General features: G+C 44.2%; 1 protein-coding gene across 1 annotated transcript in view; it reads left to right on the top strand.

Annotated features, from left to right (window-relative positions):
* The window catches only part of DISP1 (dispatched RND transporter family member 1), a 110,254-nt gene that overhangs the window by 37,147 nt on the left and 46,651 nt on the right, over nt 1-26,456 (top strand). Inside the window, 4 exon segments of the mRNA XM_073628316.1 lie at nt 19,403-19,681; nt 19,684-19,778; nt 19,780-19,888; nt 19,891-19,915. Of these exon segments, the coding sequence (XP_073484417.1) occupies nt 19,411-19,681; nt 19,684-19,778; nt 19,780-19,888; nt 19,891-19,915 (500 nt within the window). The 5' untranslated portion in view covers nt 19,403-19,410.

The raw sequence follows: 26,456 nt of genomic DNA, 5'->3' as shown, positions 1-26,456 counted from the left end.
GTGGGTTACTGAATGTTGCCCTCCTGGCTAACCAGGATTTTTTTATGTTTAGTGTCATTCGCTATCCTGCATCTTCAGTAGAAGAATCTATAGAACAATCATAGGAAACCACTGTTTAAAAACCTAAAAGCCAGACTTAATTTCCTTGCAACCATGGCAACTGTACTGTTCATAAACCCCCCCCCCCCCCCCACCTAGATGATTGGCTCACTGCTTTTCTCACTGTCTGAGAGTTTGACATGAAATTACTGACGTACCTTCCCTATTACCTGTATAGTTACCAGGCGATATGTATTTTGCAAGGCAGTCCTGGAAAGTTCACATATATACAATGCAGTAGATGTGTTTCTGCTGTGGTTACTGCTTCTAAAAGACCGGCTACATTGTCATGTTCACATTGCCTTGTACTTCTTTTCTTCTACACAATTTATATTCTCTGATCTTTGTGTTTCTCAGTATGTTCTTATTCTGTATGTATGGACTCTGCACAGTAACACTTCTCTTGTCTTGTATGTAATTCTCCAAATCTGTTCTTGTTCTTGTTTTATATGTATATATCAGCCGCTGAAAATGGGGTTATCTGTGTTTTGGTGATGGTGGGGGGGGGGGGGTGCTGATAATGGCTACAAAAAAAAAATTATGAATTTTACCACATTTATGGCTATAGATATCTCTCTCTCTCTCTCTCTCTCTCTCTCTCTCTCTCTCTCTCTCTCTCTCTATTATCTTTATCTCTATTATCTCTATCTCTATTATCTCTATCTCTATCGTCGTAAAATTCATAATTTTTATATATAATAAATATAATTTTTTTTTTTTTTTATATTCTCAGTGTCTGTCCCTATTCTCTATGTATGGTCTCTGCACAGTAGAACTAGACTATTAAGTGCTTCACTTTTTCCACATTTTTATTGTTACAGCCTTATTCCAAAATTGATTAAATTCATTGTGTTCCTCAAAATTCTACAAACAATACCCCATAGTGACAGCGTGAGACTTTTATTTGAAATATTTGCAAATTTTATTAAAAAAAAAAAAAAAAAATCACATGTACGTAAGTATTCACAGCCTTTGCCGTTACTCAAAATTGAGCTCCGGTGCATCCTGTTTCCACTGATCATTCTTGAGATGTTTCTACAACTTGTTTGAAGTCCACCTGTGGTAAATTCAGTTGATAGGTGTGTGCCTTTCCAAATCATGTCCAATCTGTATAAGGTCCCACAGTCAACAGTGCATGTCAGAGCACAAACTAAGCCATGAAGTCCAAGGAATTGTGATAGACCTCAGACAGGATTGTTTTGAGACACAGATCTGGGGAAGGGTATAGAAACATTTCTGCAGCATTGAAGGTCCCAATGAGCACAGTTGCCTCCATCATCTGTAGATGGAAGAAGTTTGGAACAACTAGGACTCTTCCTAGAGCAGACTGCCTGGCCAAACTGAGTGATCAGGGGGAGAAGGGCTTTAGTCTGTTAGTGACCATCGGGTTCTTGGTCACCTCCCTGAGCTCCAGTGTTTCCCTGTGGAGAGGGGAGAACCTTCCAGAAGAACAGCCATTTCTGCAGCACTCCACTAATCAGGCCTAGATGGTAGACTGGCCAGATGAAAGCCACTCTTCAGTAAAAGGCACATGACAGCCCACCTTGAGTTTGCCAAAAGGCACCGGAAGGACTCTCAGACCATGAGAAACAAAACTCTGGTCTGGTGAAACAAAGATTGAACTTTTGGCCTGAATAGCAAGCATCATGTCTGGGGGAAACCATACACAGCTCATTACCTGGCCAATACCATCCCTACAGTGAAGAATGGTGGTGGTGGTGACAGCATCATACTGTGGGGAGGATTTTCAGCGGCAGGAAATGGGAGACTAGTCAGGATCAAAGGAAAGATGAATGCAGTAATGTACAGAGACATCCTTGCTGAAAACCTGCTCCAGAGCGCTCTGGACCTCAGACTGGGGCCAAGGTTCATCTTCCAACAGGTCAACAACCCTAAGCACAGAGCAAAGATAAAGGAGCAGCTATGGGACAACTCTGAGTGTCCTTGAGTGGCCCAGCCACAGCCCAAACTTGAATCCAATTTAAACATTTCTGGAGAGATCTGATAATGGCTGTGCACCGACGCTCCCCATCCAACCTGATGGCTCTTGAGAGGTCCTGCAAAGAAAAATGTAAAACTGCCCAAAAAATAGATGTGCCAAGCTTCTAGCATCATACACAAAAAAAGACTTGAGACTGTGATTGGTGCCAAAGTATTGAGCAAGGGCTGTGAATACTTATGTACGTGGGAGATTTTTTTTTCTTTGCAAAGATTTTAAACCAACTTCTTTCATGTTGTCATTATGGTTTATTTTCCTCAAATTCTACAAAAATTTTTTTTTTTATCTATTTTGGAATAAGGCTGTAACATAACCAAAATGTGGAAAAAGTGAAGCGATGTAAATACTTTCCGGGTGCACTGTAATTCTCAGTGTCTGTCCCTAATTCTTTCTTGTATATGGTCTCTACACAGTAGAACTTCTCTTGTCATATGTGCTGGGTGTAATTCTCAGTATCTGTTCCTGTTCTGTATGTATGGACTGTGCACAGTAGCCCTTCCCTTATTACCCCTATAACTGTCTGTTCTCCCAGGCTGACCTCTCAGGATGCACACAGCCCCCTTTATAATAGAGGTGCTCTCACCGGCTGGCGTCCGTGGTATTTTGCAGTGACAGGTTGGATTTGATGGGTTTGAAGCTGTTTTGCTCAGACCCGCATGTTGGTGGAAAGCGTGAGAATGTGAATAGTGTGATGGTCGATCAGCCTGTGATCCGGGAGAGTCAATATTTACCCCGGACACAATAGCAGGGATGGGAGGAATGCCTTGTTTTCTGACACATGTCGCTCGGCTGGAGATGTCAGTACAAGAGAGGATTGGAGGCGCATTGTTTCATGTAGTTCACGCCTAGGACGCCTTCACAGCAAACCCTGATTTCTCTGCTGGAGGACTGTAGGGGTAGCCAAGTGTACAGAGCACCCCGGGGGGCTACAAATGCTCTGATTATTGGAAGACATTTACTCTGACTGGGATGTGGAAGGATCATAATCTGTTAACTTTTTATTGTTTGTGTCCCCACTGGAGAGATTTCCATTACTTCCTGTCTGCCAGGTTTTAAAGGGTGAAGGAAGAGAAATTCCCCCACTTTGTGTTTTATTTGATAAGAATTTGTCTTTCGATACACTTTTTTTTTTTTTTTTTTTTTTTTTTTTTTATTATTATTATTATTATTATTAAATTTTTTAGTTTTAAAGAATACAATGTGCATCCACAATCAGATGTACAGATAGAGGCTTAATACTTGATAACAGAAAACAAGTAGAGGTCATCGCTGGGTCTCTGGGCTTCTTCTTCAGTGCAGATCATGGCTAGGGTGCTGTACATGGCTTCCTGAAAACATCACTGCACCCATCCTCAGTACTGCTGTCAACCCTGTTGGTGTCAGTACAGTCCTCAGACGCCCGCCCCCTCCATTTAATGTCCTCATTCAACCCCCCCCCCCCCCCCCCCGAATAATTGTCAGTGCCCTTATTACTGTCCTCATGCCCCCTCTAAAGTTGCCCTCCCATAGGCGATACAACCCAGTTCTCTCTGTAAGCACATTGTGGGCACCTCTGGGACTCGCTGCAGAGAGACCCCCCCCAGGTTGCCCTCCTATAGGTTGTACAACTCAGTTCTCCCTGTAAGCACATGGTGGGGGGGGGGGGGGGGGGCTCCTCTGCTTAAGAGTCCCTGCAGAGAGAAGCTCACCCCCCACCTTGAGGTCTGTGTACTGCAGAGCTAACCATCTCTCCTGCCTAATTGTCACTAATTGGAATCTGACACTGGCTGCCAGGTGGAAGGCTTCACGAGCGCTCTTCACTCCATCCGCCGGAGCTAAGGACCGCCATTAGCGTGAAGTCTGCACAGTAGCATGAAGACCAGCCGGGGGTGTGATGCCAAATCAGGCTGACGATTTTCTAGGAATACATCTGTGAGGTTTTTAGAATGGTTCAGTACTGTGTATATGTAACAAAGCTGAACTCCTGGATAAACCTTTTCTCTAAATACATTCATCATGTGCATTCTTTCTTGAATCTTGGTGTGCTTTGTATATTTCTACCAGATCTGTGCGGTAATCTGGTGTGACACTTTGGCTCCCTGTATAAAGACTGGTCACTGCTGCTCTCTCCTTGTGCAGGGTGACTGGTCTTGTCTCCGCCCCCTCCTGTAGCTTTCTACAGGCAGTCTGTAGTGGGTGGAGCCTGCTTGGTCCCGCCCACATCTTTGCTGTCTGCACAGGCTATGTAGAGCACAATGTCATTTTACAAGTTAACCCCTGGGTTTGCAAAAGCATTTGGCACACAAAGTTAATATATCCTGTGTTCGTCAAGGAATATATTTAAGTTTTTTGTTTTTTGTTTTTTTGTTTTTTTTTAATGCCCAAAGTTCAGCTTCAAAATTAACCTGTTAATGTGCCCATTTAACTCCACCTGCTTCTGATATCACCTCTGCACCCCCCCCCCCCGGCTCCATGACCCCACTGAATCCAAGTAAAGTATCCAGTGTGTGCTCTGAATGGGCCTGGTCTATTTCTATGGGGATGAGAGTATTTCTAGAACCAAACCGTGTGGTGTGGGTCAGTATACCAAGACATTTTGCACTATTTCATGCTTCCAACTTTGTGGGGACAGTTTGGAGATGACCCCTTCCGGTTCCAACATGACAGTGCACAAAGCAAGGTCCATAAAGACATGGATGAGCAAGTTTGGGGTGGGGGAACTTGACTGGCCTGCACAGAGTTCTGACCTCAACCTGATTGCTCTAATTCATTCCAAAGGTATTCTATCAGGTTGAGGTCAGGACTCTGTGCAGGCCAGTCAAGTTACTTTACCCCAAACTTGCTCATCCATGTCTTTATGGACATTGCTTTGTGCACTGTCATGTTGGAACCGGAAGGAGCCACCCCCAAACTGTTCCCACAAAGTTGGGAGCATGAATATGATGCCTTAGGAGTTCTCTTCTCTGGAACTAAGGGGCCAAGCCCAACCCCTGAAAAACAACCCCACACCATAATCCCCCCTCCACCAAATGATTTGGACCAGTGCACAAAGCAAGATCCATAAAAACATGGATGACTGAGTTTGGGGTGGAGGAACTTGACTGACCTGCACAGAGTCCTGACCTCAACCCGATTAGAACACCTTTGGGATAAATTGGAGTGGAGACTGCGAGCCAGGCCTTCTCGTCCACATCAGTGGCTGACCTCACAAATGCACTTCTGGAAGAATGAACAAACATTCCCATAGACACACTCCTAAACCTTGTGGACAGACTTCCAGAAGAGTTGAAGCTGTTATAGCTGCAAAGGGTGGCCAAGATAATATTGAACCCTATGGACTGAGATGCCATTAAAGTTCATGTGCGTGTAAAGGCAGGTGTCCCAATACTTTTGACAACATAGTGTGTGTGTGTGTACTTGATGTTTAGCTGTAAAACCTGTGATGACTATGGCTGCTTTAGTAAATAGACGGCAGACTTGCTGCCGCAAGTTTAGAGAGCCGGGATTGGATGAGCGGCGTCACCATCCCAGCCCTGGGAGAATTATGAACTGCTCTCACATAAAAGGCAGAAGAGAACACAAAGCAGCTCTATGGAAGCAGAAGGAGTCAGGCAATGGCTTGTCACCTCTCTATCCTGACTTGGTGACCTTGTGCTCCACTCCTGCCACTCCAGCTGTTACCACTAAACACATGGCCCCTGGGGGGAGACAAGAAAGGAGGCGCCTCTGCGCTCTGATTGGCTGCCTCTGATCAGAGGACCCCCCCCCCCCCTCCTCCTTCCATGCCCAGTCCTGGGATCCAGCGTGTTCTTGTCATTCAGTGCACAGAGTGCAGCCTTGGAGGGACTCTCATCCATGTGCAGCTGTGACCATGCCAGGGAAATGCCCGATAGGATAACACTGTGCTGGGCAGGCTGATGACTCTTTCCTGACGCTGAAGGTACAGCTGCTTTATGTATTCATTTGTTACTTAAATCTTTGCATTGAGAGGCGCAGATCAGGTCTCTGAATCCATGTAGACTGAGCGAAAGTCCCACCAATACACTCTGGGACCTCTCATTGATTCCTCACAAATCATATATGTAGGATGATTACGCACCCGTTGTGTGTGTATTTTATTATTATTATTATTATTATTATTATTATTTTATTTTTTTTATTTTTTTAACAAGAAAATGTATTTTATTTTTACAGCATTTTGTGCAACTGCTAAAATGACATTAGATATATAGGTTAAAAAAAGGCCCGTTGAGTTCAACCATTGGAAAAACAAACAAAAAAAATTAAAAATAAGCTTTTTACTGCGTCGTCTGCTGGACCGTTGCCGTTCTTTTGATATAAAGTTATTTATCGATGTAACTTGATTCTCATTTGAAAAATGTAATCTTGATCTCTTTTAGATGAGAGGGGTGGATGAGAACAGGAGAGATTGGTAGTCAACTGATTTGGTGTGTGTGTGTGTGTGTGTGTGTGTGTGTGTGTGTGTGTGTGTGTGTGTGTGTGTGTGTGTGTTATAGATTGTATATAGATTTGGATTGATGCCATAGACGGGGGGATAAGAGATGTAGAAATAGATGGAATGAAAGCTGGAAAGAAGGAGATCTAGAGTAGTTGTAGCAATGAATTAGTTGTTGTTTGGTGGTTGTTGGTTAGTGCGGTTTATTCTTTGCGTTGGAGATGATAGATTAGAGCTGGCCATACACGTGTAGATTTCTTTTCTTTCACACCCCTGGGCTGAATGAAAGAAATTGGTTGACTCTTTCATCCATCCATGCTAAACGGCAAGGATAGAGGAATGACAGCTATTGTATGCAGCAGCTAATTACCCGGAGAGTGCCTGCGTCTGATTGGATGCAGGCGCGGTTTGCTCCAAAATTTTCCAGCCGATTTTTTTTTTCCTTTTTATTTAAAGTCTATCTATTGATCAAGCGGAGGTTTGCCCACAGGGCCACCTACAGCTCAGATGTCAGTCGATCCAGCAGGAATCCGCCAAAATCTGAACTGTTTATGGCCACCTTAAGATATCAAATCAATAGGATCATTCGGTTGATCATTCGTTGCAACCAAACTGCTCGCATTGAATAAAAAAAATGCAAATGTAGATAATCCATTTTGGTGGATTTAGCGGGCTCTTGATCAGTTTCAAGCCAAACAGCCATGCTGGATTTTGTCAGTTGCTTATGAACAATCAAGTGTGTGTGTGTGTGTGTGTGTGTGTCAGATCGGACTACAATGATGCTTCTGATTGTATTTTCGATCAATATTTTCAATTGATCACAAAGCGCAGAACCATACCATGTGTAATGCTTTGTTCAGTATTTGATCTAGGTAGGATCACCGCAGAGATCCTCCATCAATTTAATCACAAATTGCTGGCTATATAAAACTTAAAGTTGAAGTCTGAGGTTAAGAAAAAAAAAAAAAAACCTTTGCAGTGTCGTTGTCATCCCCACACACACATCACAAGGGTTAGATGCTCTTCTCCTTTTTTTTTTTTTTTTCTGGTGCCCAGAGTGGGGCATTGAAGATGATCTTCTCCAAGTACATTTGTTATGTTTGCATATCTGGTATGTCCAGCTCAGGGAAATTGAAGAGGTGAATGTTGCTGACGTAGGTTCTGCTAATACTACTTCAGTCTTCAGTACATCTCACCTCTTTTGCTACATGCAAAAAGCAGCACGTGGGCAAAATTTGCTCTTTTCATAATGCATTGACCTTCCATCAAAAGCATTTTCGATTCCATAGAAGCACAGAAATTCATGCGTTTACTTTCATGGATGTTCTTGATGTATCCAGACGTAAGGAAAAGGCGCATGAAATCTGCATTACTGTGAAGAAATACTAGAATATTGGCGCTTAGATGAAAATGCGCAGTGTTCTAATGCAAAGCCAAGAATTGGCTCTAACCATCTTGTAGGGGCCACGTTTACCAGTGCTGAGAAAATGAATAAAATCCATAAAAGAAACTTTTAACTCCAACACCATTCCTCAACCGTTCATGAGTTATCGCTATCCACTCTGCAGCTGCCTTTTTTTTTTTTTATGGCGTTCGTCCACGCCCCCAATGACACATTTTCTCCCCAGTCCCAGGAATACTTGTAGCTGGGTTGCCAGCTTACTTGACTAGTCATTTGTAAAGACTGGACAGGAAGACCAAACGGTGGTGGGCCCGTATTCTGGGACCCCAAATGTCTTATTTAATCAGTTCAGGTCCGGTTCACACTAGTGCGATGCCAGACATCGCATGTGATTCGCACCGCACCAAAATGGTACAGGATCCTTTTTTGGTCCGCACTGGAATCAGATCACATGGGTGTTCACACTTATGTGATCCGATTCCTGCACCATTTCACAGTTCACACTGCGATCTGCTGACCAATCTGGGGGTGACGTTAACTTTACATTGACATCCGCAGCGATTCGCAGATCTCAGGTGCGATGTGGATTCACACGGTTCTCACATCACACTAGTGTGAACCGGCACTTAAACTGTATTGGCCAAAAGCAATGGCCCTCTTCTAGTTTAGGTCACAAGAATCTGATGGCTTATTATAGGTAAACGCATCCATTACAATATTCTATCTTGTGTTTACTTACTGTAGTGTCATCACAGCTAAGATGGGACTGTTTGTACATTTTAGCTTCTATTGAAGAGTTTGGGGTTTCTGACTTCAAGCTGCCCCAACGTTTTACACTATATTATATCAATGTGTATTATGTTATCTTTTCGAAACCCTGCTACATTTACTAGTGTCTAAATGACCCGTTGTATTTGTTTTTGTAACGTTGGCTCGCTTTCTTTCCTTTTTACGTGGCTTGTAAATGACGCTCTGCTGAGGTCGCAGGAGGGTGTCCAAAGCCATCAGTGATTATCTGCAATGTGTGAAGTGGGGTCCTGTTGTATAGCAGTCCATCAGATACAATGCCTTTTTTTTTTTTTTTTTTTTTTTTTTTTTTTTACCACTTCAGCTCTCACATCTGAATACCGACACCCAAATGACCAGACCCATTTTTTTTAATCAGCGGAAAGCACAAACGCAGTACACCCCCACCCCCACAAATTATGCAGTCGAGTTTTCCACATTTGGGGAAAATAGAATCGCAGGGTCAGCACAGCACAGGTGGAGGGTGGTGGTCTTATTTCTACTATGTTACCCCTAAATATGGGTGTAAAAGGTGAAGCTGGCTTTTAAATAGGAACATTTTATATGAAAATTGTAGTTTTTCTGGTCAGGTTGCTTATACTGATGTCATGCAGAAGCTCATTTATTTGATATTCAGATAATGGTAACAGTGGATATGAATGTCCATCTTCATAAACCCCGCTGTCAGGTGGTCCATTTCTTTGACCTCAGCAGCAAATACAGCTGCTGTATTTCACAGCAATTGCCGGCCGTTATTTTTGCAGCTGGCAATTTTCGGCATGTTTCGGGGGGGGGGGTGTACTACACATCGCTTGCATGCCAGTTTTATTGGGTGTTTTGTGGCTCGTTTAATGTCCTCAACTGGTTAAAGCATATCCCACAGCTAAAACTTTATTCAGTTTTGGGTAAAGTAAAGAAGAGTTAAAAACCCCTGTCTATTAATTTGGCATTTGTGCCCTGTTGGGGACCTTCCCCCTTTGTTTTCTGTTTGGAGACAACAGGAAGTGAGAGTGAGGGCTGGTTCACATCACAGCACAGGCATTACGATATCTGTACTGGGATGTGTTAAAGTGCTTTTGTTTTTTGTGGTGTGTGTTTTTTTTTTTTTTTTTTTTTTATGCATGTTTCCGATGCAATTACAATTCGCTTACTTGCAGTTAGCATTTTGTTGCGCTGTGTTGGGTGGCATTACCTTTTTATGTTGTATGCTTTATTTCCCGTGGCATCCCTTCCTGAGCAATGATTGAGTGTAGAAAAACAAGATGGCAGCAGGAAGTGTATGTGTGTGTGTGTGTGTGTGTGTGTGTGTGTGTGTGTGTGTAGTTTGTTTGTTTGTTTTTGTTTTTGTTACTTTGTGTTGCGGTGTGATGCGCTGTATAGTGTTGCTACAGCGGTGTGATGCGTTGCATAAAGTGAGACAAATGTGAACAAACAATATAAGATTGCCAATAGTGACCATACATATACAAAAATAATGCTAGAACACCCATGTATAATAAATCACTGATGGTGCATAATGAAAGTGCAATCGGTGTGGATCAAAAGTTCCCTATAACGTGTATCAATCAGTACTGAGTCTTTATTTCATCTCCAGTGCAATCTTCACACAACTGCATGTGTGCCACCCAATAAATCACTTCCAGTCGTGCTTTTTTGGGTGTGCTCTCACCTGGATAATTGGACCTCTTAAATTGGAGGAGTTCACATAAGCCAAATACCCCACAGGGGTAATCTTTCACTCCTCTCTCTCCTTAAGGCTTTTTCCAGGCGCAGCTCCTAGGACTGTAGTCATACCAGCCTCTCAAGGTTACTCCTCCTAGAGCAGGGATTTGCAATTAGCGGACCTCCAGCTGTAGCAGAACTACAAGTCCCATGAGGCATAGCAAGACTCTGACAGCCACAGGCATGACACCCAGAGGCAGAGGCATGATGGGACTTGTAGTTTTGCAACAGCTGGAGGTCCGCTAATTGCATATCCCTGTTCTAGAGTTTAGCAACAGCTCCAAAAAACAAAGAGCCTTTGTGGTGCTTTCCATAAAACACAGATTTATTACAATAAAAGCTTAAAAATTACTCACATTCACATAGACAGATGGATAGCTTATCAAATTCCCTTTATATCGCTCTCTCTGCCTAATACAGATTGATCCTGCTTCCTCAAACTCCTGGGAATGCTCGTAGCGTAATGACCTTACACTTGTGTCTCCGCGTTACGTCCTTAGGATTTCATCAGAGGGTTGACTTGTTTATAGAATTTCTAACAGTGTTTGTGGTCAATTGGTCTTTAAATTGAATGTTGGCAAACAAAATTTTGAATGCTTTGAACGACCTTTATCAAGTCATTGAATGTACTGAGAATTTTCACACAAATTTTACTGATAGTGCATTACGAACTCTACCCTCCCATCTTTATTCTGGCTTTCCCATCACTTTCTCTCTGTGATGATGGTTTCCAGGACAGGTAGAGAACATAAATCTACCTAGATAGCATTAAAAGGTTACATAGGTTCTAACCCTTACCAACAATATCCAAAACAAACACGTTATGACTTTACATACACGTTTTAAAGTGGTTGTAAAGCCTTACATATACACAGTAAAGTGACTGACCTCAGGTGACGCACAGAGATTAAACAAATCCTCCTAGGTAAGTTGTACTCATTGATCCGCAGCCCTCTCTCAGCTCCAGCTTTTCAAAGTCCAGAATTTTATACAGTTTTTCTTGGCCTTTAGAAACTAGGGGGCATACAGCACACAGGCACAGAGCTCAAACTGTCAATCACAGGCTGTGTGCTGATGCTGCCTCCCCCTCACTTTTTTACTTCTAGGTGTCAGGAAAACCTGTGAGCAGGGATAACAAAGGAGCGAGGCAGCATTTCTAACTTTGTTGCAGAAAGGTGCATGGAGTATGAAGTTCTGGAAAGTGTGTTGTGATCGAATTTAGCAATCACAGAGCAGAGAACTACAGTAGTGGAAAAGTAAGTAAGTGACCATTGCTGACCTCGTCCTTCAGAATATAATAGTTTCCTGGCTGTCATGCTTATCCAATGGCTTTGACGCTTTTGAAGGCACTGACTTAGAAAAAGTATTCATATTAGGAACTCTGACTTTAAAAAAAAAAAAAAAATTTTTTTGATCTGCCGGTTTGTTCCAGGGCAGCGACTTAAACTATTTGAAGTCGGCGGTAGGCAGGCAACTGGCGTTTTCAGAAGGTCCACAATGGGTGGGGGCTACATACTTCTCTCAACAAACGTTCCCTATTGACAGTAAAGTAGGCTGAAAAATTTAGGCGGTTTCATTTTTATTTTTTTATTTTTTCGTGAGCCTTTTGCCTGTTTTCTGGACATTGTATGGCCCGGACCACAATAAAAGGGTGATTTATTTATTTTTTTATAAAGGCATGAAACTGTTAAATTTTTTTTTTCTCCCCCGTCTAAGGTGCGGAAACCTCCCGTCAGATTTTGGCTTTTTTTTTTTTTTTTTTTTCTGGCTGCTCGTGAAGGAAATTAAATCATTTTAAAGTGTGAGAGCTGCTGGCGGGTTGCCGTCTGGAGATGTGAGCTCTGAGGTAACTTTTCTATACGTCTGTCCAGGCCGTGTTCTGCGCAGATTCTGCAGGATGAAAGAGGCCTGACTCTCGGCCAGAGTTCACTCATACATTTCCTGACAGAAAGGCCCATTCATGGCCGGGGCTGGTATTCAGGCCTCTCTGTGCACAGAACAAACACACGCTCCTCAGACAAACACACAGCGCGCAGTGAAACAACTTCACACTTCCTCGCATTCATCGTTGCCGCGTTCGCAGGGCACGACTTATAATATCGCCACTTGTGGGCTCATTCAGAAAGCCAAGTGCAGAGACTCCAAATTCTCTTCCCCCACCCTATTCCCCTTATTTGACTTAAGTAGACACAAACTACCTTTGCTGTGTTTTCATTGCACTTCAGTCTTTGGGCCTATTCACACATTAACATTATTGCTGTGTAAAATGTGCATGTTTACCTCAGGTATACACTCACCGGCCACTTAGGTACACATTGCTAGTACCGGGCTGGACCCCCTTTTGCCATCAGAACTGCCTTCATTCTTCGTGGTATAGATTCAACAAGGTGTTGGAAACCTTCCTCAGAGATTTTGGTCCATATTAAAATGATGGCATCACGCAGTTGCTGCAGATTTGTCGGCTGCACATCCATGATGCAAAGCTCCCCTTCCACTACATCCCAAAGGTGATCTATTGGATTGAGATCTGGTGACTGTGGAGGCCATTGGAGTACAGTGACCTCATTGTCCTGTTCAAGAAACCAGTGGTGAGGTGGACATGGTCAGCAATAATACTCAGGCATTTAAATGATGCTCAATTGGTACTAAGGGGCCCAAAGTGTGCCAAGAAAATATCCCCCACACTATTACACCACCACCAGCCTGAACTGTTGATGTCATGCATGATGAATCCATGCTTTCATGTTTACGGCCAATTCTGACCCTGCCATCTGAATTTCGCAGCTGAAATCTAGACTCATCAGACCAAATAACATTTTTCCAATCTTCTATTGTTCAATTTTGATGAGCCTGCTTTACCCTCAGTTTCCTGCTCTTAGCGGACAGGAGTGGCACCAAGTGTGGTCTTCTGCTGCGGTAGCCCATCTGCTTCAAGGTTCAATCTGTTGTGCGTTCAGAGATGGTAATCTGCATATCTTGGTTGTAATATCAACAAGGCATTTTCGTCTGCACAACTGCCGCTCACTGGATATTCTTTTTCGGACCATTCTCTGTAAATCCAAAAGATGGTTGTGCGTGAAAATCCCAGTAGATCAGCAGTTTTTGAAATACTCGGACCAGCCCGTCTGGCACCAACAACCATGCCACGTTCAAAGTCACTTAACTCCCCTTTCTTCCCAATTCTGATGCTCGGTGTGAACTTCAGCAAGTTGTTTTTTTTACCACGTCCTAGATGCCTAAATGCATTGAGTCGCTGCCATGTGATTGGCTGATTAGCAATTCGTGTTACCAAGCAATTGAACAGGTGGACCTAATAAAGTGGCTGGTGAGTGTATGTGTTACACACTGCAATTTTTTATTTATTTATTTATTTTTTTTTTTGAGGTTCGTTCAGGGGCTTGGCCAAAAAACACCAAAAGCCCCAAAAATGTCGGCAGCAGTGTGCATGAGGCCGAAGTCATAAATCAGGAATGCAACGTTTCAGAGCAAAAATTTGTTATTTTATGTTATACCTGTAAATTTTTTTTTTTTTTTTTTTTTTTTTTTTTTTTTTTTGAAGCAAGATTGCAGTAATGTAGAGCAGGTTGAAAAGATGAAGAAATAAAAAATAACTTTTTAAAATTCATTCCACTCCTGGCGATTTACCAGCCGTGGGAAATGGTACTTTTTTTTTTTTTTTTTATGAACTGTTGGACTGTTCTTGGCGGAGATTCGGGAGTTATGAGCACTGTAAATGGGTGTCCAAAGGGAATTTTATGGTTAAACTGCAGCATTAATGTGGACACTAAGGGGCCGTTTACGTTTTTGCGATGTGTTAATGCGCATTATGTTGCTCTTTATTGTTAATCAGAACGTTGAATGGGCTGCCAGTGCCCCAAAATGTCCTATCTTTAAAATTTAGACATGCTGCAAATTTTGGTACATTACCCAATGCTATAGATAACATTCATACTTGTGCGTCGTAGCAGTGTGCGCTAATATTCATACATTACTGCAGGTTACCATAACGTATGACGGCACTCCTGCGTATGTGTGGTGCCATGAATTTTCTTCAGGATCATTCACACTAGTGGTTTGGGGGGCAGTAAAACCCTGTGGTTGAGCCACGCCGCCCCCCCCCCCCCCTCCCCGACTGCTACCCCCCTTTTGCCACAGAGGCAATGGCCGCGGGTGTACATATGCTACAGCAAGAATTTATTTCCCCTGCTAAGCCTGCCGACCGCAAACCAGTGAATGGGGTCACTCTGCAAGCACACTGAAACGATCAAGGGGTTAAAGCAGGCGGTGAGGAGATGACACCGTGCTTCCGTCATATACCGCTTCCTCCAGTCTGAATATAGATATTAGATATTATAGCTGCATATTACAACCAAGAGTTAGGCAGGACTTGTTTGGCTGCAAAGCTGGAACTCATTATTTGAACAAGAATACAGGCATTTATACACTTGAAGAACCGCCCCCCCCCCCTCCTCCTGATCTGAGTACCCTATCAATACAAACTGCACACTCAGACTTGTCTCCTAGCTTACAAACTGCAATACACATTATCGTGAGTATAAACGCAGAACATCTTCACACAATAGCAGGAGACCACCAGTAGCAGACTATTTGTCTCCTACATTGTACAGAGGCCAATGTGATCAGCTCCTTGAATTAACATGTATAGTTCTGAATCAAATAAACCAGAAATAATCTTTGCATATTTCCTGGGAGATATTGTGGATAAATATTACTGTTCCATTAAGTAGCTGTTCATCATTTTCTCAGTCACCCTGTGCCCCTAATAGACACCGGGTGATGTAGAGATAGGAGGTGCATGGGGAGCTGAAACAAGGGTTTCCCAACCTCTCCAAGGGATTCTGGGTTCCACGTGCCCCCCCGTCCCAAAGTGACTCCCTTCAGGTACAACACCTCATTTTCTTGTCAATTGTTCACTAAAGAGCAATCCAAACACGGGTTACTCTTCATAGACTAAAGCAAGTATTACCGAGCCCTTGGTGTGCTAGGGTGCCATTGAAAATGCGTTTCTGCAACACAAGAATGTAGATGCGCTCAGAGGGCTTTTTAACACCACCTTGCTACTGTAATGCATGGCAAGGTATGTCAAATGCATTGGTGCTATTTGGGGCTATTCATTCTGAATAACGCCCCCTGATGGACATGCATGCAGGCACCATTTATTTATTTTATTTATTTATTTATTTTTGACACTGCACTGCAAAACCTGTTGCGCTGCTCTGCAATGCATGTCCGAAGGCAGGTGTATTGAAGCGCCATTCAGAATGAATGGCATTGCATTATTCTAATGCCTTTTTAATATGCGTTATGGTAACACGTGTTACCACAACATGATGGTGTGAATGGGCCCTAAGAGCCCATTTACATTTTTGCAGTGTGTCAAGTGTCCTATGGAAATATTTTTTTCTCAAAGAGCTTGCTTTTACTTTTGTTGTTCCTCCACCCATTAAAGTTCATGGGCTAACAGATGGCGCCTGGTCTTGGCTGCTGGCTTAGCCGATAGACAGTTATAATGCCATTTTCATGGAATATTGTGTGCATATCCAGATTAAGAATGTTTGTTTTTGCCCTTTAATGCAGGCACCGAATTCCCAGAATCCCATTGTGTGTGATTTTATATTGTGCTGTGGTTGTGTTTCATTTCTTATAACTCTTTTATGGTGTGGTCTTAGTTGCTTATGATCACTTGCTGGCTGGTAACCAATGCGCTTCTAGGTTTTGTCAAAACTTAAAGAGGAGTTCCAGCCTGGGGGAAAGTCCGCTACAAATACTATAGCTGCTGGCTTTTAATATGAGGACGCTTACCTGTCCAAGGAGCCTGCGATGTCAGCAGCCCAAGCCGATCTATCTATCGGCTTTGGGTGCAGGCACCTGCTTTGCGAGTCAGGGAAATGGGCAGTGAAGCCTTCAGGCTTCACAGCCAGTTTTGTACTGTGCATGCGCGAGTCGTGCAGCACTTTCTGAATGTTCCTGTTGTCTTCTGGGACACACACAGGTCCCAGAAGGCAGCAGTGGAAAGGAGGAGGACCAGATGCAACCGTGGAAGTGACGTACCTCGTAGCGCAACATATTGTTTAAATTGGTTGCTTTGCACAGCTGCACCAGATTCTCTGCGCATCTGTTTCAGTAAATATCTCCCGTAAGCTTTTTATCTCTAGGCAAAAGTATCCCCTCTGCACCGCTTCCACCCTTCACCAATGTTGACATTTGGGGAAGGAAGGAGGAGAGGGGGAGGAAGGAAGGAAGGAGGAGAGGGGGAGGAAGGAAGGAAGGAGGAGAGGGGGAGGAAGGAAGGAAGGAGGAGAGGGGGAGGAGGAAGGAAGGAGAGGATGGGAGGAAGGAAGAAGGAGAGAGGAAGGAAGGAAGGGAGGAGAGGGGGAGGAAGGAAGGAGGAGGACGGGGAGGAAGGAAGGAGAGAGGAAAGGAAGGAAGGAGAGGAGGGAGGAAGGAAGGAGGAGGAGGGGAGGAAGGAAGGAGAGGAGGAGGGGGAGGAAGGAAGGAGAGGAGGCAGGGGGAGGAAGGAAGGAGAGGAGGAGGGAGGAAGGAAGGAGAGGAGGAGGGGGAGGAAGGAAGGAGAGGAGGGGAGGAAGGAAGGAAGGAAGGAGAGGAGGAGGAAGGAAGGAAGGAAGGAGAGGAGGAGGGGAAGGAAGGAAGGAAGGAGAGGAGGAGGGGAAGGAAGGAAGGAAGGAGAGGAGGAGGGGATGAGGAAGGAAGGAAGGAGAGGAGGAGGGGGATGAAGGAAGGAAGGAAGGAGAGAGGAGGGGGATGAAGGAAGGAAGGAGAGGAGGAGGGGGAGGAAGGAAGGAAGGAGAGGAGGAGGGGGAGGAAGGAAGGAAGGAGAGGAGGAGGGGAGGAAGGAAGAAGAGAGGAGGAGGGGGAGGAAGGAAGCGAAGGAGAGGAGGGGAGAGGGAGGAAGGAAGGAAGGAGAGGAGGAGGGGGAGGAAGGAAGGAAGGAGAGGAGGAGGGGGAGGAAGAAGGAAGGAAGGAGAGGGGGGAGGGAGGAGGAGAGGAGAGAGGAGGAGGGAGAGGAGAGGAGAGGAGGAGGCGGAAGGAAGGGAGGAGGAGGGAGGAAGGAAGGAGAGGAGGAGAGGAGAGGAAGGAGAAGGGGAGGAAGGAAGGAAGGAAGGAGAGGAGGAGGGGAGAAGGAGGAAGGAGGAGGGGGAGGAAGGAAGGAGGAGAGGGGAAGGAGGAGGGGAGAGGAAGGAAGGAGGAGGAGAGGAGGGGGAGGAGGAGGAGGGAGGAAGGAAGGAAGGAGAGCGGAGGAGGGAGGAAGGAAGAGAGGAGGAGGGGAGGAAGGAAGGAAGGAGGAGAGGGGAGCGAAGGAAGGAGGAGAGGGGAAGGAAGGAGGAGAGGGGAAGGAAGGAGGAGGGGAGGAAGGAAGGAAGGAGGAGAGGGGGAGGAAGGAGGAGAGGGGGAGGAAGGAAGGAAGGAAGGGAGGAAGGAAGGAGGAGGAGGGGAGGAAGGAAGGAGAGGAGGAGGGGAAGGAAGGAGAGGGGAGGAAGGAAGGAAGGGGAGGGGGAGGAAGGAAGGAAGGGAGGGGGAGGAAGGAAGGAGAGAGGAGGGGGGAAGGAAGGAGAGAAGGAGGGGAAGGAAGGAAGGAAGGAGAGGAGGAGGGGAGGAAGGAAGGAAGGAAGGAGAGGAGGAGGGGAAGGAAGGAGAGGAGGAGGGGGAGGAAGGAAGGAAGGAGAGGAGGAGGGGGAGAAGGAAGGAAGGAGAGGGGAGGAAGAAGGAAGGAGAGGAGGAGGGGGAGGAAGGAAGGAGGAGAGGGGGAGGAAGGAGGAGAGGGGGAGGAAGGAAGGAAGGAGGAGAGGGGGAGGAAGGAAGGAAGGAGGAGAGGGGAGGAAGGAAGGAAGGAGGAGAGGGGGAGGAAGGAAGGAAGGAGGAGAGGGGAGAAGGAGGAGCGGGGGAGGAAGGAGGAGAGGGGAAGGAAGGGAGAAGGAAGGAAGGAAGGGAGGAAGGAAGGAAGGAAGGGAGGAAGGAAGGAGGAGGAGGGGGGGAAGGAAGGAGGAGGAGGAGGGGAAGGAAGGAGAGGGGGAGGAAGGAAGGAAGGAAGGAAGATGGAGAGGGGAGGAAGGAAGGAGGGGGGGGGAAGGAAGAGAGGGGCAAGAGAGGGGAGGGGAAGATGCATGAAGCATTAGTGAATAGACTGGAAGGTATATTATTTTTACTTGTTTAAACCTTTTTCTAAACATTTCTTCCGTAGCTTTCTGATTTCTAGCCTAGGCCAAATTCCAGAAGTCTTCATGGGCATTTTTTTTTTCTTTCATAGAGGGACTTCTCAGCTTAGCACACCCTCCTGCATGCATGCCTGAGCCAAGGGCAGATGGACTCCAGGAAGTAAATGCTACATGAATCATCTGCACTTATTCAAGATGGCCACAGCTAAAAATGCTAGGGGGGTGTTTTTCAGACTTCCCAACAAAATAAAGCATGGAGACCTGGATAGCTATATGGATGGATGGGGAGTTTGTTTTGAATATTAAAATGAATTAAATAGCATTTCAGTGGGTGGTGCTCAGATATAGTTTTAATTCCACTTTTACAATGCCTGCTATATTGTGACTTTTTTTACCTTTTATTGTAGATCCCTGATTCTTAGTGCAGCTTCATTTGAAATTTATTTTTATAAAGATGTGGGAAAGAATAACACTGTCAGGATTTTTTTTTTTTTATCCTTATTTCCATTAAAGAGACATGCACTAACTTCCTCTCCCAGAAATCGGATGTTGGGAAACGATGAGATGTCCCTCTGATGGGACACCCAGACCCCCCTCATTTCTTGTCCTGGTGTCACTAGGCAGGAAGTGAAGACCACCCCCCAATGGGGACACAGACATAAATCTTAGCAGACAGATTTTGGCTGAGTAGAGTTTTATAGCTTTGGTCATTCTAGGACATCTGCAGTTGAATTCCACAGTCTACATGTTCTGTTCCTTCACAGACCTTTCGATGACTGGCACTGGGAAGAGGATGGCTGTGGACAGCAGGAACAGCGACTGTACGGCACACAGTAATGGGAGCCTCCATCCAAAACCTTCCTGCACGGACCACCCCACAGCCTGTGACGTAGATCAACCGCCCCCAGGCTCCGAGGAGTCCCAAGTTAAAGCCAGTCCTAATGGATGCCTTCCTCAGAATGGTGCCGCCAAACCTTGTTCCATGTATCTGGAGCACCAGAGAACGCCAGTCATCCCCCAGTGCTGCCACCACTGCTGCTATCACCGCCCCCGAGCAGCCAGCAGGACCACGTTTCCCACGCTGTTGGGACCTCACCTCTGCTGAACACTGAGTGCTCACAGCTTCAACGAGAACTGTCCGCCGACCTCTGTGTGTCCAAACCATCCACCCGTTTATCACCCCGTCTGCTGTGTGCAGCCCTCACAGTCCTTTTGTATTCACCAATGGAGGGACCACTTCCAGCACCAGCAGTGCCACCACATCTGGTCAACATGAGGTCAGTGTCCTGTTCTTTCATTATGGTGCCCCTTTCTCTTTAAAGTGGACCTGTCAACAAGTTTATTTTTGATGTGAAGTCCATGCATAGTAAGTGATGCGTCATTTTAACAGTTGCAGATATTTATTACCTCTCCACGACAATACCTTCACCTGCTTTAACTCTCACTAGGATAGGGCCATCTTTGTTTGGACACCCTTCAGGGTCAGCATGCCATCTCGGCGATGACCGTCACATAGTTCTTCTGCCTGTGCAGTTCTTGATTGTGTTCACAAGTGTCGGACACAGATCAGCCCCTGCTGCAGTCTCCCACCTTGTGGCATGGTAAAAAGTTACAATGTTGCAGTATGATCACTGGGTAGGGAAGACTGAGGAAATGCTTCCTTCTGCCTGCAGCAAACTGATGACATCATCTCAGCCTAGGCAAGGTCACTGACTAAACCACAGACAGTAAAACCAGTCTGTATATGCTGTAAAGTATGCTTGTTATACTCACTGTGGAACCTCTAAAGGGTTAAAGTGGTTGTCAAGTCTCAAGGTTTTTCATCTTAATGCATTTAGGTGAAAAACTTTTTTTTTTTTTTTTTTTTTTTAATTTGCTGCAGCTCCCCCCAGAGCCCCCCTTTTACTTGCAGTGCCCAAACCGTTCCAGTGATGGCAAGGGCGCCAGCGGCTTCAGCCTGTGTCCTCTCTCTCTCATCATTGGACAGATTGATAGCAGCAGGAGCCATTTGCTCCGCTGCTGTCAATCAAATGCAGTGACATGGAAGTGGGGGGCAGGGCACCCCAGAGGAGGAAGATTAGAGCTTCTCTGTGCAAAACCATAGCACAGAGCAGGTAAGTATAACATAATTTTTTTTTTTTTTTTTTTTTTTAAGGGATAAAACGTGAACTTTTACAACCCCTTTAACCTTCTGCATTGTAAAAAAAAAAAGGCTGTTTAATCCTGTCTTCTCTGATCCTCCCCTTCTTTTACTGTGGTGTTTCCCCCCCCCCAAATCCATCTGCTGATAGTATATCGCTTTGGGGGGCACTCTGCACATGCTCAGTTTGGATTTGTATTGCTATAGAGGTGTTTTTTTATTTTTTCTTGGGAGGGTGCATGTGAACAGGATAGGGCCAATCAGCACTGTCCAGACAGAGGGTCAGGGGTACTGCAGCTGATGGGACAGTCAGAGTGGAATGAAACTCCTACAAGCTTTTAACCAGACACTAATAGAAGTCACAGGACTGCTATATACTGCTGATGAGAAAAGGTAGTTTAGCAGTTAATATTTACTAAAACTATTGCATTTCCACATTCTGTGTACTGTGGGAGACCAGATATTGTGCATGCAGGGTCCTGGTTTAGTAACACTTTAAGGGTGTTTTTTAGTGATAATAGGTGGTGTTTTTCTGCATCTGTTGGTGGAGTGCATGTAGAGAGAACAGTGGCTGGAAAGAGCCGAAGGAGATCACAGCATGGAGATGCTGCAAAGGATGAAAGTGAAAACAAAGGTTTATGAAAGGAAACGAAAAAATGCCAATTGTATGATACAATGTTTTGGCAAAGTAAATGTCATTCATTTGGGATTTACATCTACTTCTAACAGACAAGCAGTGCAGCACTACAGAAGAGAAAAAGGAAGTCGCCCATAACTGAGATTTTTTTTTTTTGGTAGATGCTGAAAAGTTAGACCACTTGACTGTTTAATTCATCTCTCTTGGACCACAAACAGGTGGCCAAGAACACCCAAAACTCCCAGAAAATGAGAAGTTGGTCATACACTAGTAGAATTGTGTTTAAAAATGTTAAAGCAGAGTTCCACCCAAAAGTGGATCTTCCGCTTTAAGGCCTCCTCCCCAGCTCCAGATGGTAAAACCTGGGCTTTTGGGGAGGAGGAGGGGGGAGCAGGTATCCAGCTTTGACAGGTACCCGCAGCCACTTCCGTTCCAGTCGCCTTAGGTTCTCCTTCCCCCTCCCTCCTGAAGTCTTCTGGGACACAGGACAGGTCCTAGAAGACTTTGGGACCAATCACAGAGGCGCAGCACCACTCGCGCATGCGCAGTGGGCACCCGGCTGTGAAGCTGCAAGCTGTCACAGCTGGGGTGCCCATTGTAGAAAGGCCAGCGCCGCCGAGGGAGGAGAGAGGAAGAAAACTGCTGGGGTGAGTGCACCGATGAACCGTGGGACAAAATTCCTCAACAGTAAATGTGTTTTTTTTTTTTTCTTTTTTTTTTTTTCAAACCGTGTAATGTAGTTTGTTCTCCTTCTCCTCCTAAAGCGCTGCGCAAACTGTTGGCACTATATAAATCCTGTATAATAATAATGTTTGGTTAAAGACCAAATGCAAAAGTTAAAAACTAAATTTTTAACAACTTTAAAAAAAAAAAACATGCATCAAGCTGTCGAATGTACTGAGATTTTTCATACAAATTGTTTCATTCTAAAATCCAATAGTGTGTAGCCAGCTTTAGAAACCGAGTCAGGAATTATGGCATTTTATAAGGGGATTAAGAAGTTAAGCCCCGACTCCATTCATAGCTTAAAGTGGTTGTAAACCCTTGCATATACCCTGTGAAGTGACTGGCCTCAGGTGATGCAGAGATTAAACAAATCCTACATAAGTTGTACCTGTTTATCTGCAGCCCTTTCTTCTCTACAGCCATTCAATGTGCTGAATGTTAAAGCTTGTCTGAGTTCAGAAAAAAAAGGGGACGGAGAGCTGAAGTCTACACTTAGAGCTCAATGAGGAGAGCTCTGATAGCTGATAGGAGGGAAGGGACACCCCCCCTGCACACAGAGCTGAGGCTGTCAATCAGCTAGAGGTCCCTCGCGTCACCATTTTTCTCTTGGTGTCAGGAAAACTTGTCAAACGATTCATGCTGATAGCAGAGGAACAAAGCGGCAGACAAATATGACACTTAGTGCTCTGGACTGAGACAAGTGCACACTATAGAGGGATATGCTTTCTTCCTATTTCATTTCTGAATTTACAGTCACTTTAAGCTGTGGCCATACACTGTTCAAAATGTGTCCGAAAATTTTTTTTCTTGTTATAGGAACAGTTCGATTTTCTGATCACTAGTGGAATCCAATCGGCGTTGTTTTCGACCACAGTAAAGAGAAAATTTGAAGGAGCAGGATGGAATTTTTTTTTTTTTTTTTTTTTTCTCTACAATCAAATTTGTACAGTGAATGTGGTTTTTGTTTGGGGGGAAAAAGTGTGTTCATTCCAAATCTAATGTTAAAAGCTAACAAAACTTTGAAGTACTTTCAAATGACATCTGTCAAGCCATTGAATGTACAAAAATCACTTTGTACAAATGTTCCTTAAGGAGGCCATACACTAGAAGATTTCTGAATGAACATTCATGTGAAAATCCTCATTTGAAGAGTACAGATACCCCTCGTTTAACGACTTACCTGTTTAACGACCACTCTGACTTACGACCTGCTCTCCCCACCCGAACGACGCGCTGTACATCATTGTATTGTACAGTACAGAATTTTCATTTATTCTGTACTTATGCAAAATTAAAACAGCGTTTATTGAGCTGGAGTTTTGTCGTAATGTATGGTTTTTTAGATTTTTTTTTTTTTTTTTTTTCTCACTATACAATACAGTGCAGTAGTTAAAGCGCTGACTTTTTTTTTTTTTCTTTTTCTACACCTGTAAGGGAAAAGGCATAATGAGCTAGTATGCACCCGCATACTAGCTCATTATGAAATATTTACCTTAGAATGAGCTATCTCACCCAATCCACGCCGAGGGAAAATGTCAGCTCCCTCGGCATGGATTGGGTGAGATACTCATTCTAAGGGTATCTCGGCTCTGGTGCTGTGAGTGGCCAAAGCCGCAATGTCGTCGCGCATGCGCGCGGGAGACTTCTTTCTGGTAAGGTCTGCCGGACTTTCAGCCGAGAATCCCAGAGCGCATGTGCCGCTGAAGTCAGCGGCTCATTGCGAGGGGATATCCCCTAAACCGTACAGATTTAGGTGATATTCTTTTTACCTACAGGTAAGCCTTATTATAGGCTTACCTGTAGGTAAAAGTTAAAAAAATTGACTATACTGCGCTTTAAGAATTTTAAAATATTACTTGTGGCGCCTCGTTTTTAACTACCTGGTTGTTGGAATGGAACCTGGTCATTAAGTTTAAAAAGTGTCAGGATTTAATTGCTGAGTGTGCAAGGAGGAAAGTGCTGCAAGCAAAACGTATATAGCCCAGATTCAGTATCATTTAGACTCCTAAACCAACGCATTTCGGGGTTAATTAAGGCTACAAATAACACATAAAAGATTGTGATCAGTATAAAAGCATTGACTTGAGAGGTGGTATAGGCTATTGAGCGTAGCTCTATAGGGATATAGGCTACACATTCAGAAGACACGTACAGAGAAGAAAAAGGAAAACGTGATGTACAAACATAGCAGGAATTGAAACGAAACAAAAAAAATTAAAACAAAATCATAGTGGGTTTTTTTTTTTTTACCTGTTCCCATAGTGAGAAATTACTTTTATTACCACTTGTGCATTATCACCAGGCTTGTAAATTCCCAAACCGCTGCTCAGTTTCCTACTGACATATGCATACCCCCAGAAATACATTTCCCCAAGTGTCTTCTGTGTCCCAAGTGATTTCTGTTGTCCAGCAGGCAGGGCTGACACCACTGCTTGGGAATTCAGTGCAGCAGAGGCACTGTGCTGTCAGCTCAAATGGGAAGTTAAAGAGGAAGTAAAGCATCGCATAGTAGCCCATTATGTGTCACTTACCTGAAACCGAAGCTGGCAATGTCACTGCTGTCCCCATTAGCAGCGAGTGTCCATCTTCACCCCTCTTCCTTCCGGGGCAGTGAACTCCGGCTCTGTGACTGGCTGGAGTTGCGTGACGTCAACTCCGCGCATGCACGTAGGAGGCAGCTAGTCACGGCATGATCCCTATTAGAAACGGCGCGATGTGCCCTTTCTAAAGTGCGCATGTGCCATAGACATCGGCACATGCGCAGTAGTCATCGGCGATCGCCTTTTTTGTAAATATCTCCTAGACCGTGGAGGTATAGGAGATATTTCCAGCACCTACAGGTAAGCCTTAATATAGGCTTACCTGTAGGTAAAAGTGGTTGTACAGGGTGTACAACCACTTTAAGGGCACACAGGATTTCTGGCAAAACTGGTACTTTTGTGTACTTGCAGTGTTTTTTAAACGTGATAAAATGCACATGTGTCGCAAACCTGTACTGATTTCTTTTTTTACCCTGACCTACACTTTAAAGAAGAGTTCCAGGTATGGTATATTTTTACATTGGACTAGTGTAACTATGTATTTACCATACCTGGCTGATGCCCCTGGAAACTGGAAGTCACTGCAGTAGACACAAAAAATGCCCGGGAGTTACTCAAATTTGATTGATGCATGAAAATCGGCTGTTGCTGCAGCCCATTAATGGTGTGAAATTTGAACGAAAATTCTTAGATAAGATTTTTGAAAGAAAATTCTTTTGAAATTCGGCCCATGTATGGCCAGCCTAAGGTTGTCTAACAAATCTGAGGACTTCACAGAACAGCTGTATTTGCACTGAGATTAAATTACACACTGGTGGACTCTATTTCTTAATTAGGTGACTTCTGAAGGTAATTGGTTCCACTAGATTTTAGTTAGGGGTATCGGGGTAAAGGGGGCTGAATACAAGTGCAATACATTACAATTGATGCTTCATTGCCAATGGCGTCTGATCCTTGGTTTCTTTTGCTAACGAAAGTATCTAATATCAATTGTGGTTATTAGGTGGAATGTTATTTCTTCTAGGGCGCAATAATATGAATAGTCAATGTTTTTAAATTTTTGTTTATTTGTTTTGTAAATAAAATGTATTACTAATTTTAATTAGATGTTAGCTTGGTGCCTAAAGTCCATCCTAAAATTCCTTCTACTTTCAATAATATATTGGGACGTGGCACTGTTGTACTTATTTCCGTGTCCGCAGTACTACTCGTGGTGACACGAACCAAATCTGTCAGAATACAAATGCACGCCACACTTTTCACATTAATTTGTAAAAAATTTGAAAACCATTTTATCGTTTTCCTTCCACTTCACAATTATGTGCCACTTTGTGTTGGTCTATCACATAAAATCCAATAAAATACGTTTACGGTTGTAACATGACAAAATGTGGAAATCTCAAGGGTGGTGAATACTTTTTTCAAGGCACTGTATATTACTTGGACCAATGTAACCATATATAAAATATCCTTGCCTGGAATTCTTTAAATCGTCCTTTTTACATAAATGGCATAATAACCTGTAAATGGCATTTGAAATTTTACAAATCTGTTTTTGTGTCTGGAATATAATAGACCAGGCACTGATGTCTCCCGATCATCCACTTCCAAATGTCCTTCATTATCCGAGGTAATGGGGCCGGACCCCTCTACAGCCCACAAGACAGTCCGATTTCACTTCATTACAACAGAACTTTATTGTTATTTGATCTTGCAGCGCTGTGGCGGAGGTCGGTGAGGTGACCCCCATTGTGGATGAAACTTTTATTCTTTCT

This window comes from Aquarana catesbeiana, linkage group LG04, assembly GCF_042186555.1.
Source record: "Aquarana catesbeiana isolate 2022-GZ linkage group LG04, ASM4218655v1, whole genome shotgun sequence".
NCBI classification, from domain to species: domain Eukaryota; kingdom Metazoa; phylum Chordata; class Amphibia; order Anura; family Ranidae; genus Aquarana; species Aquarana catesbeiana.
This window is presented reverse-complemented; position numbering and strand designations above follow the sequence as displayed.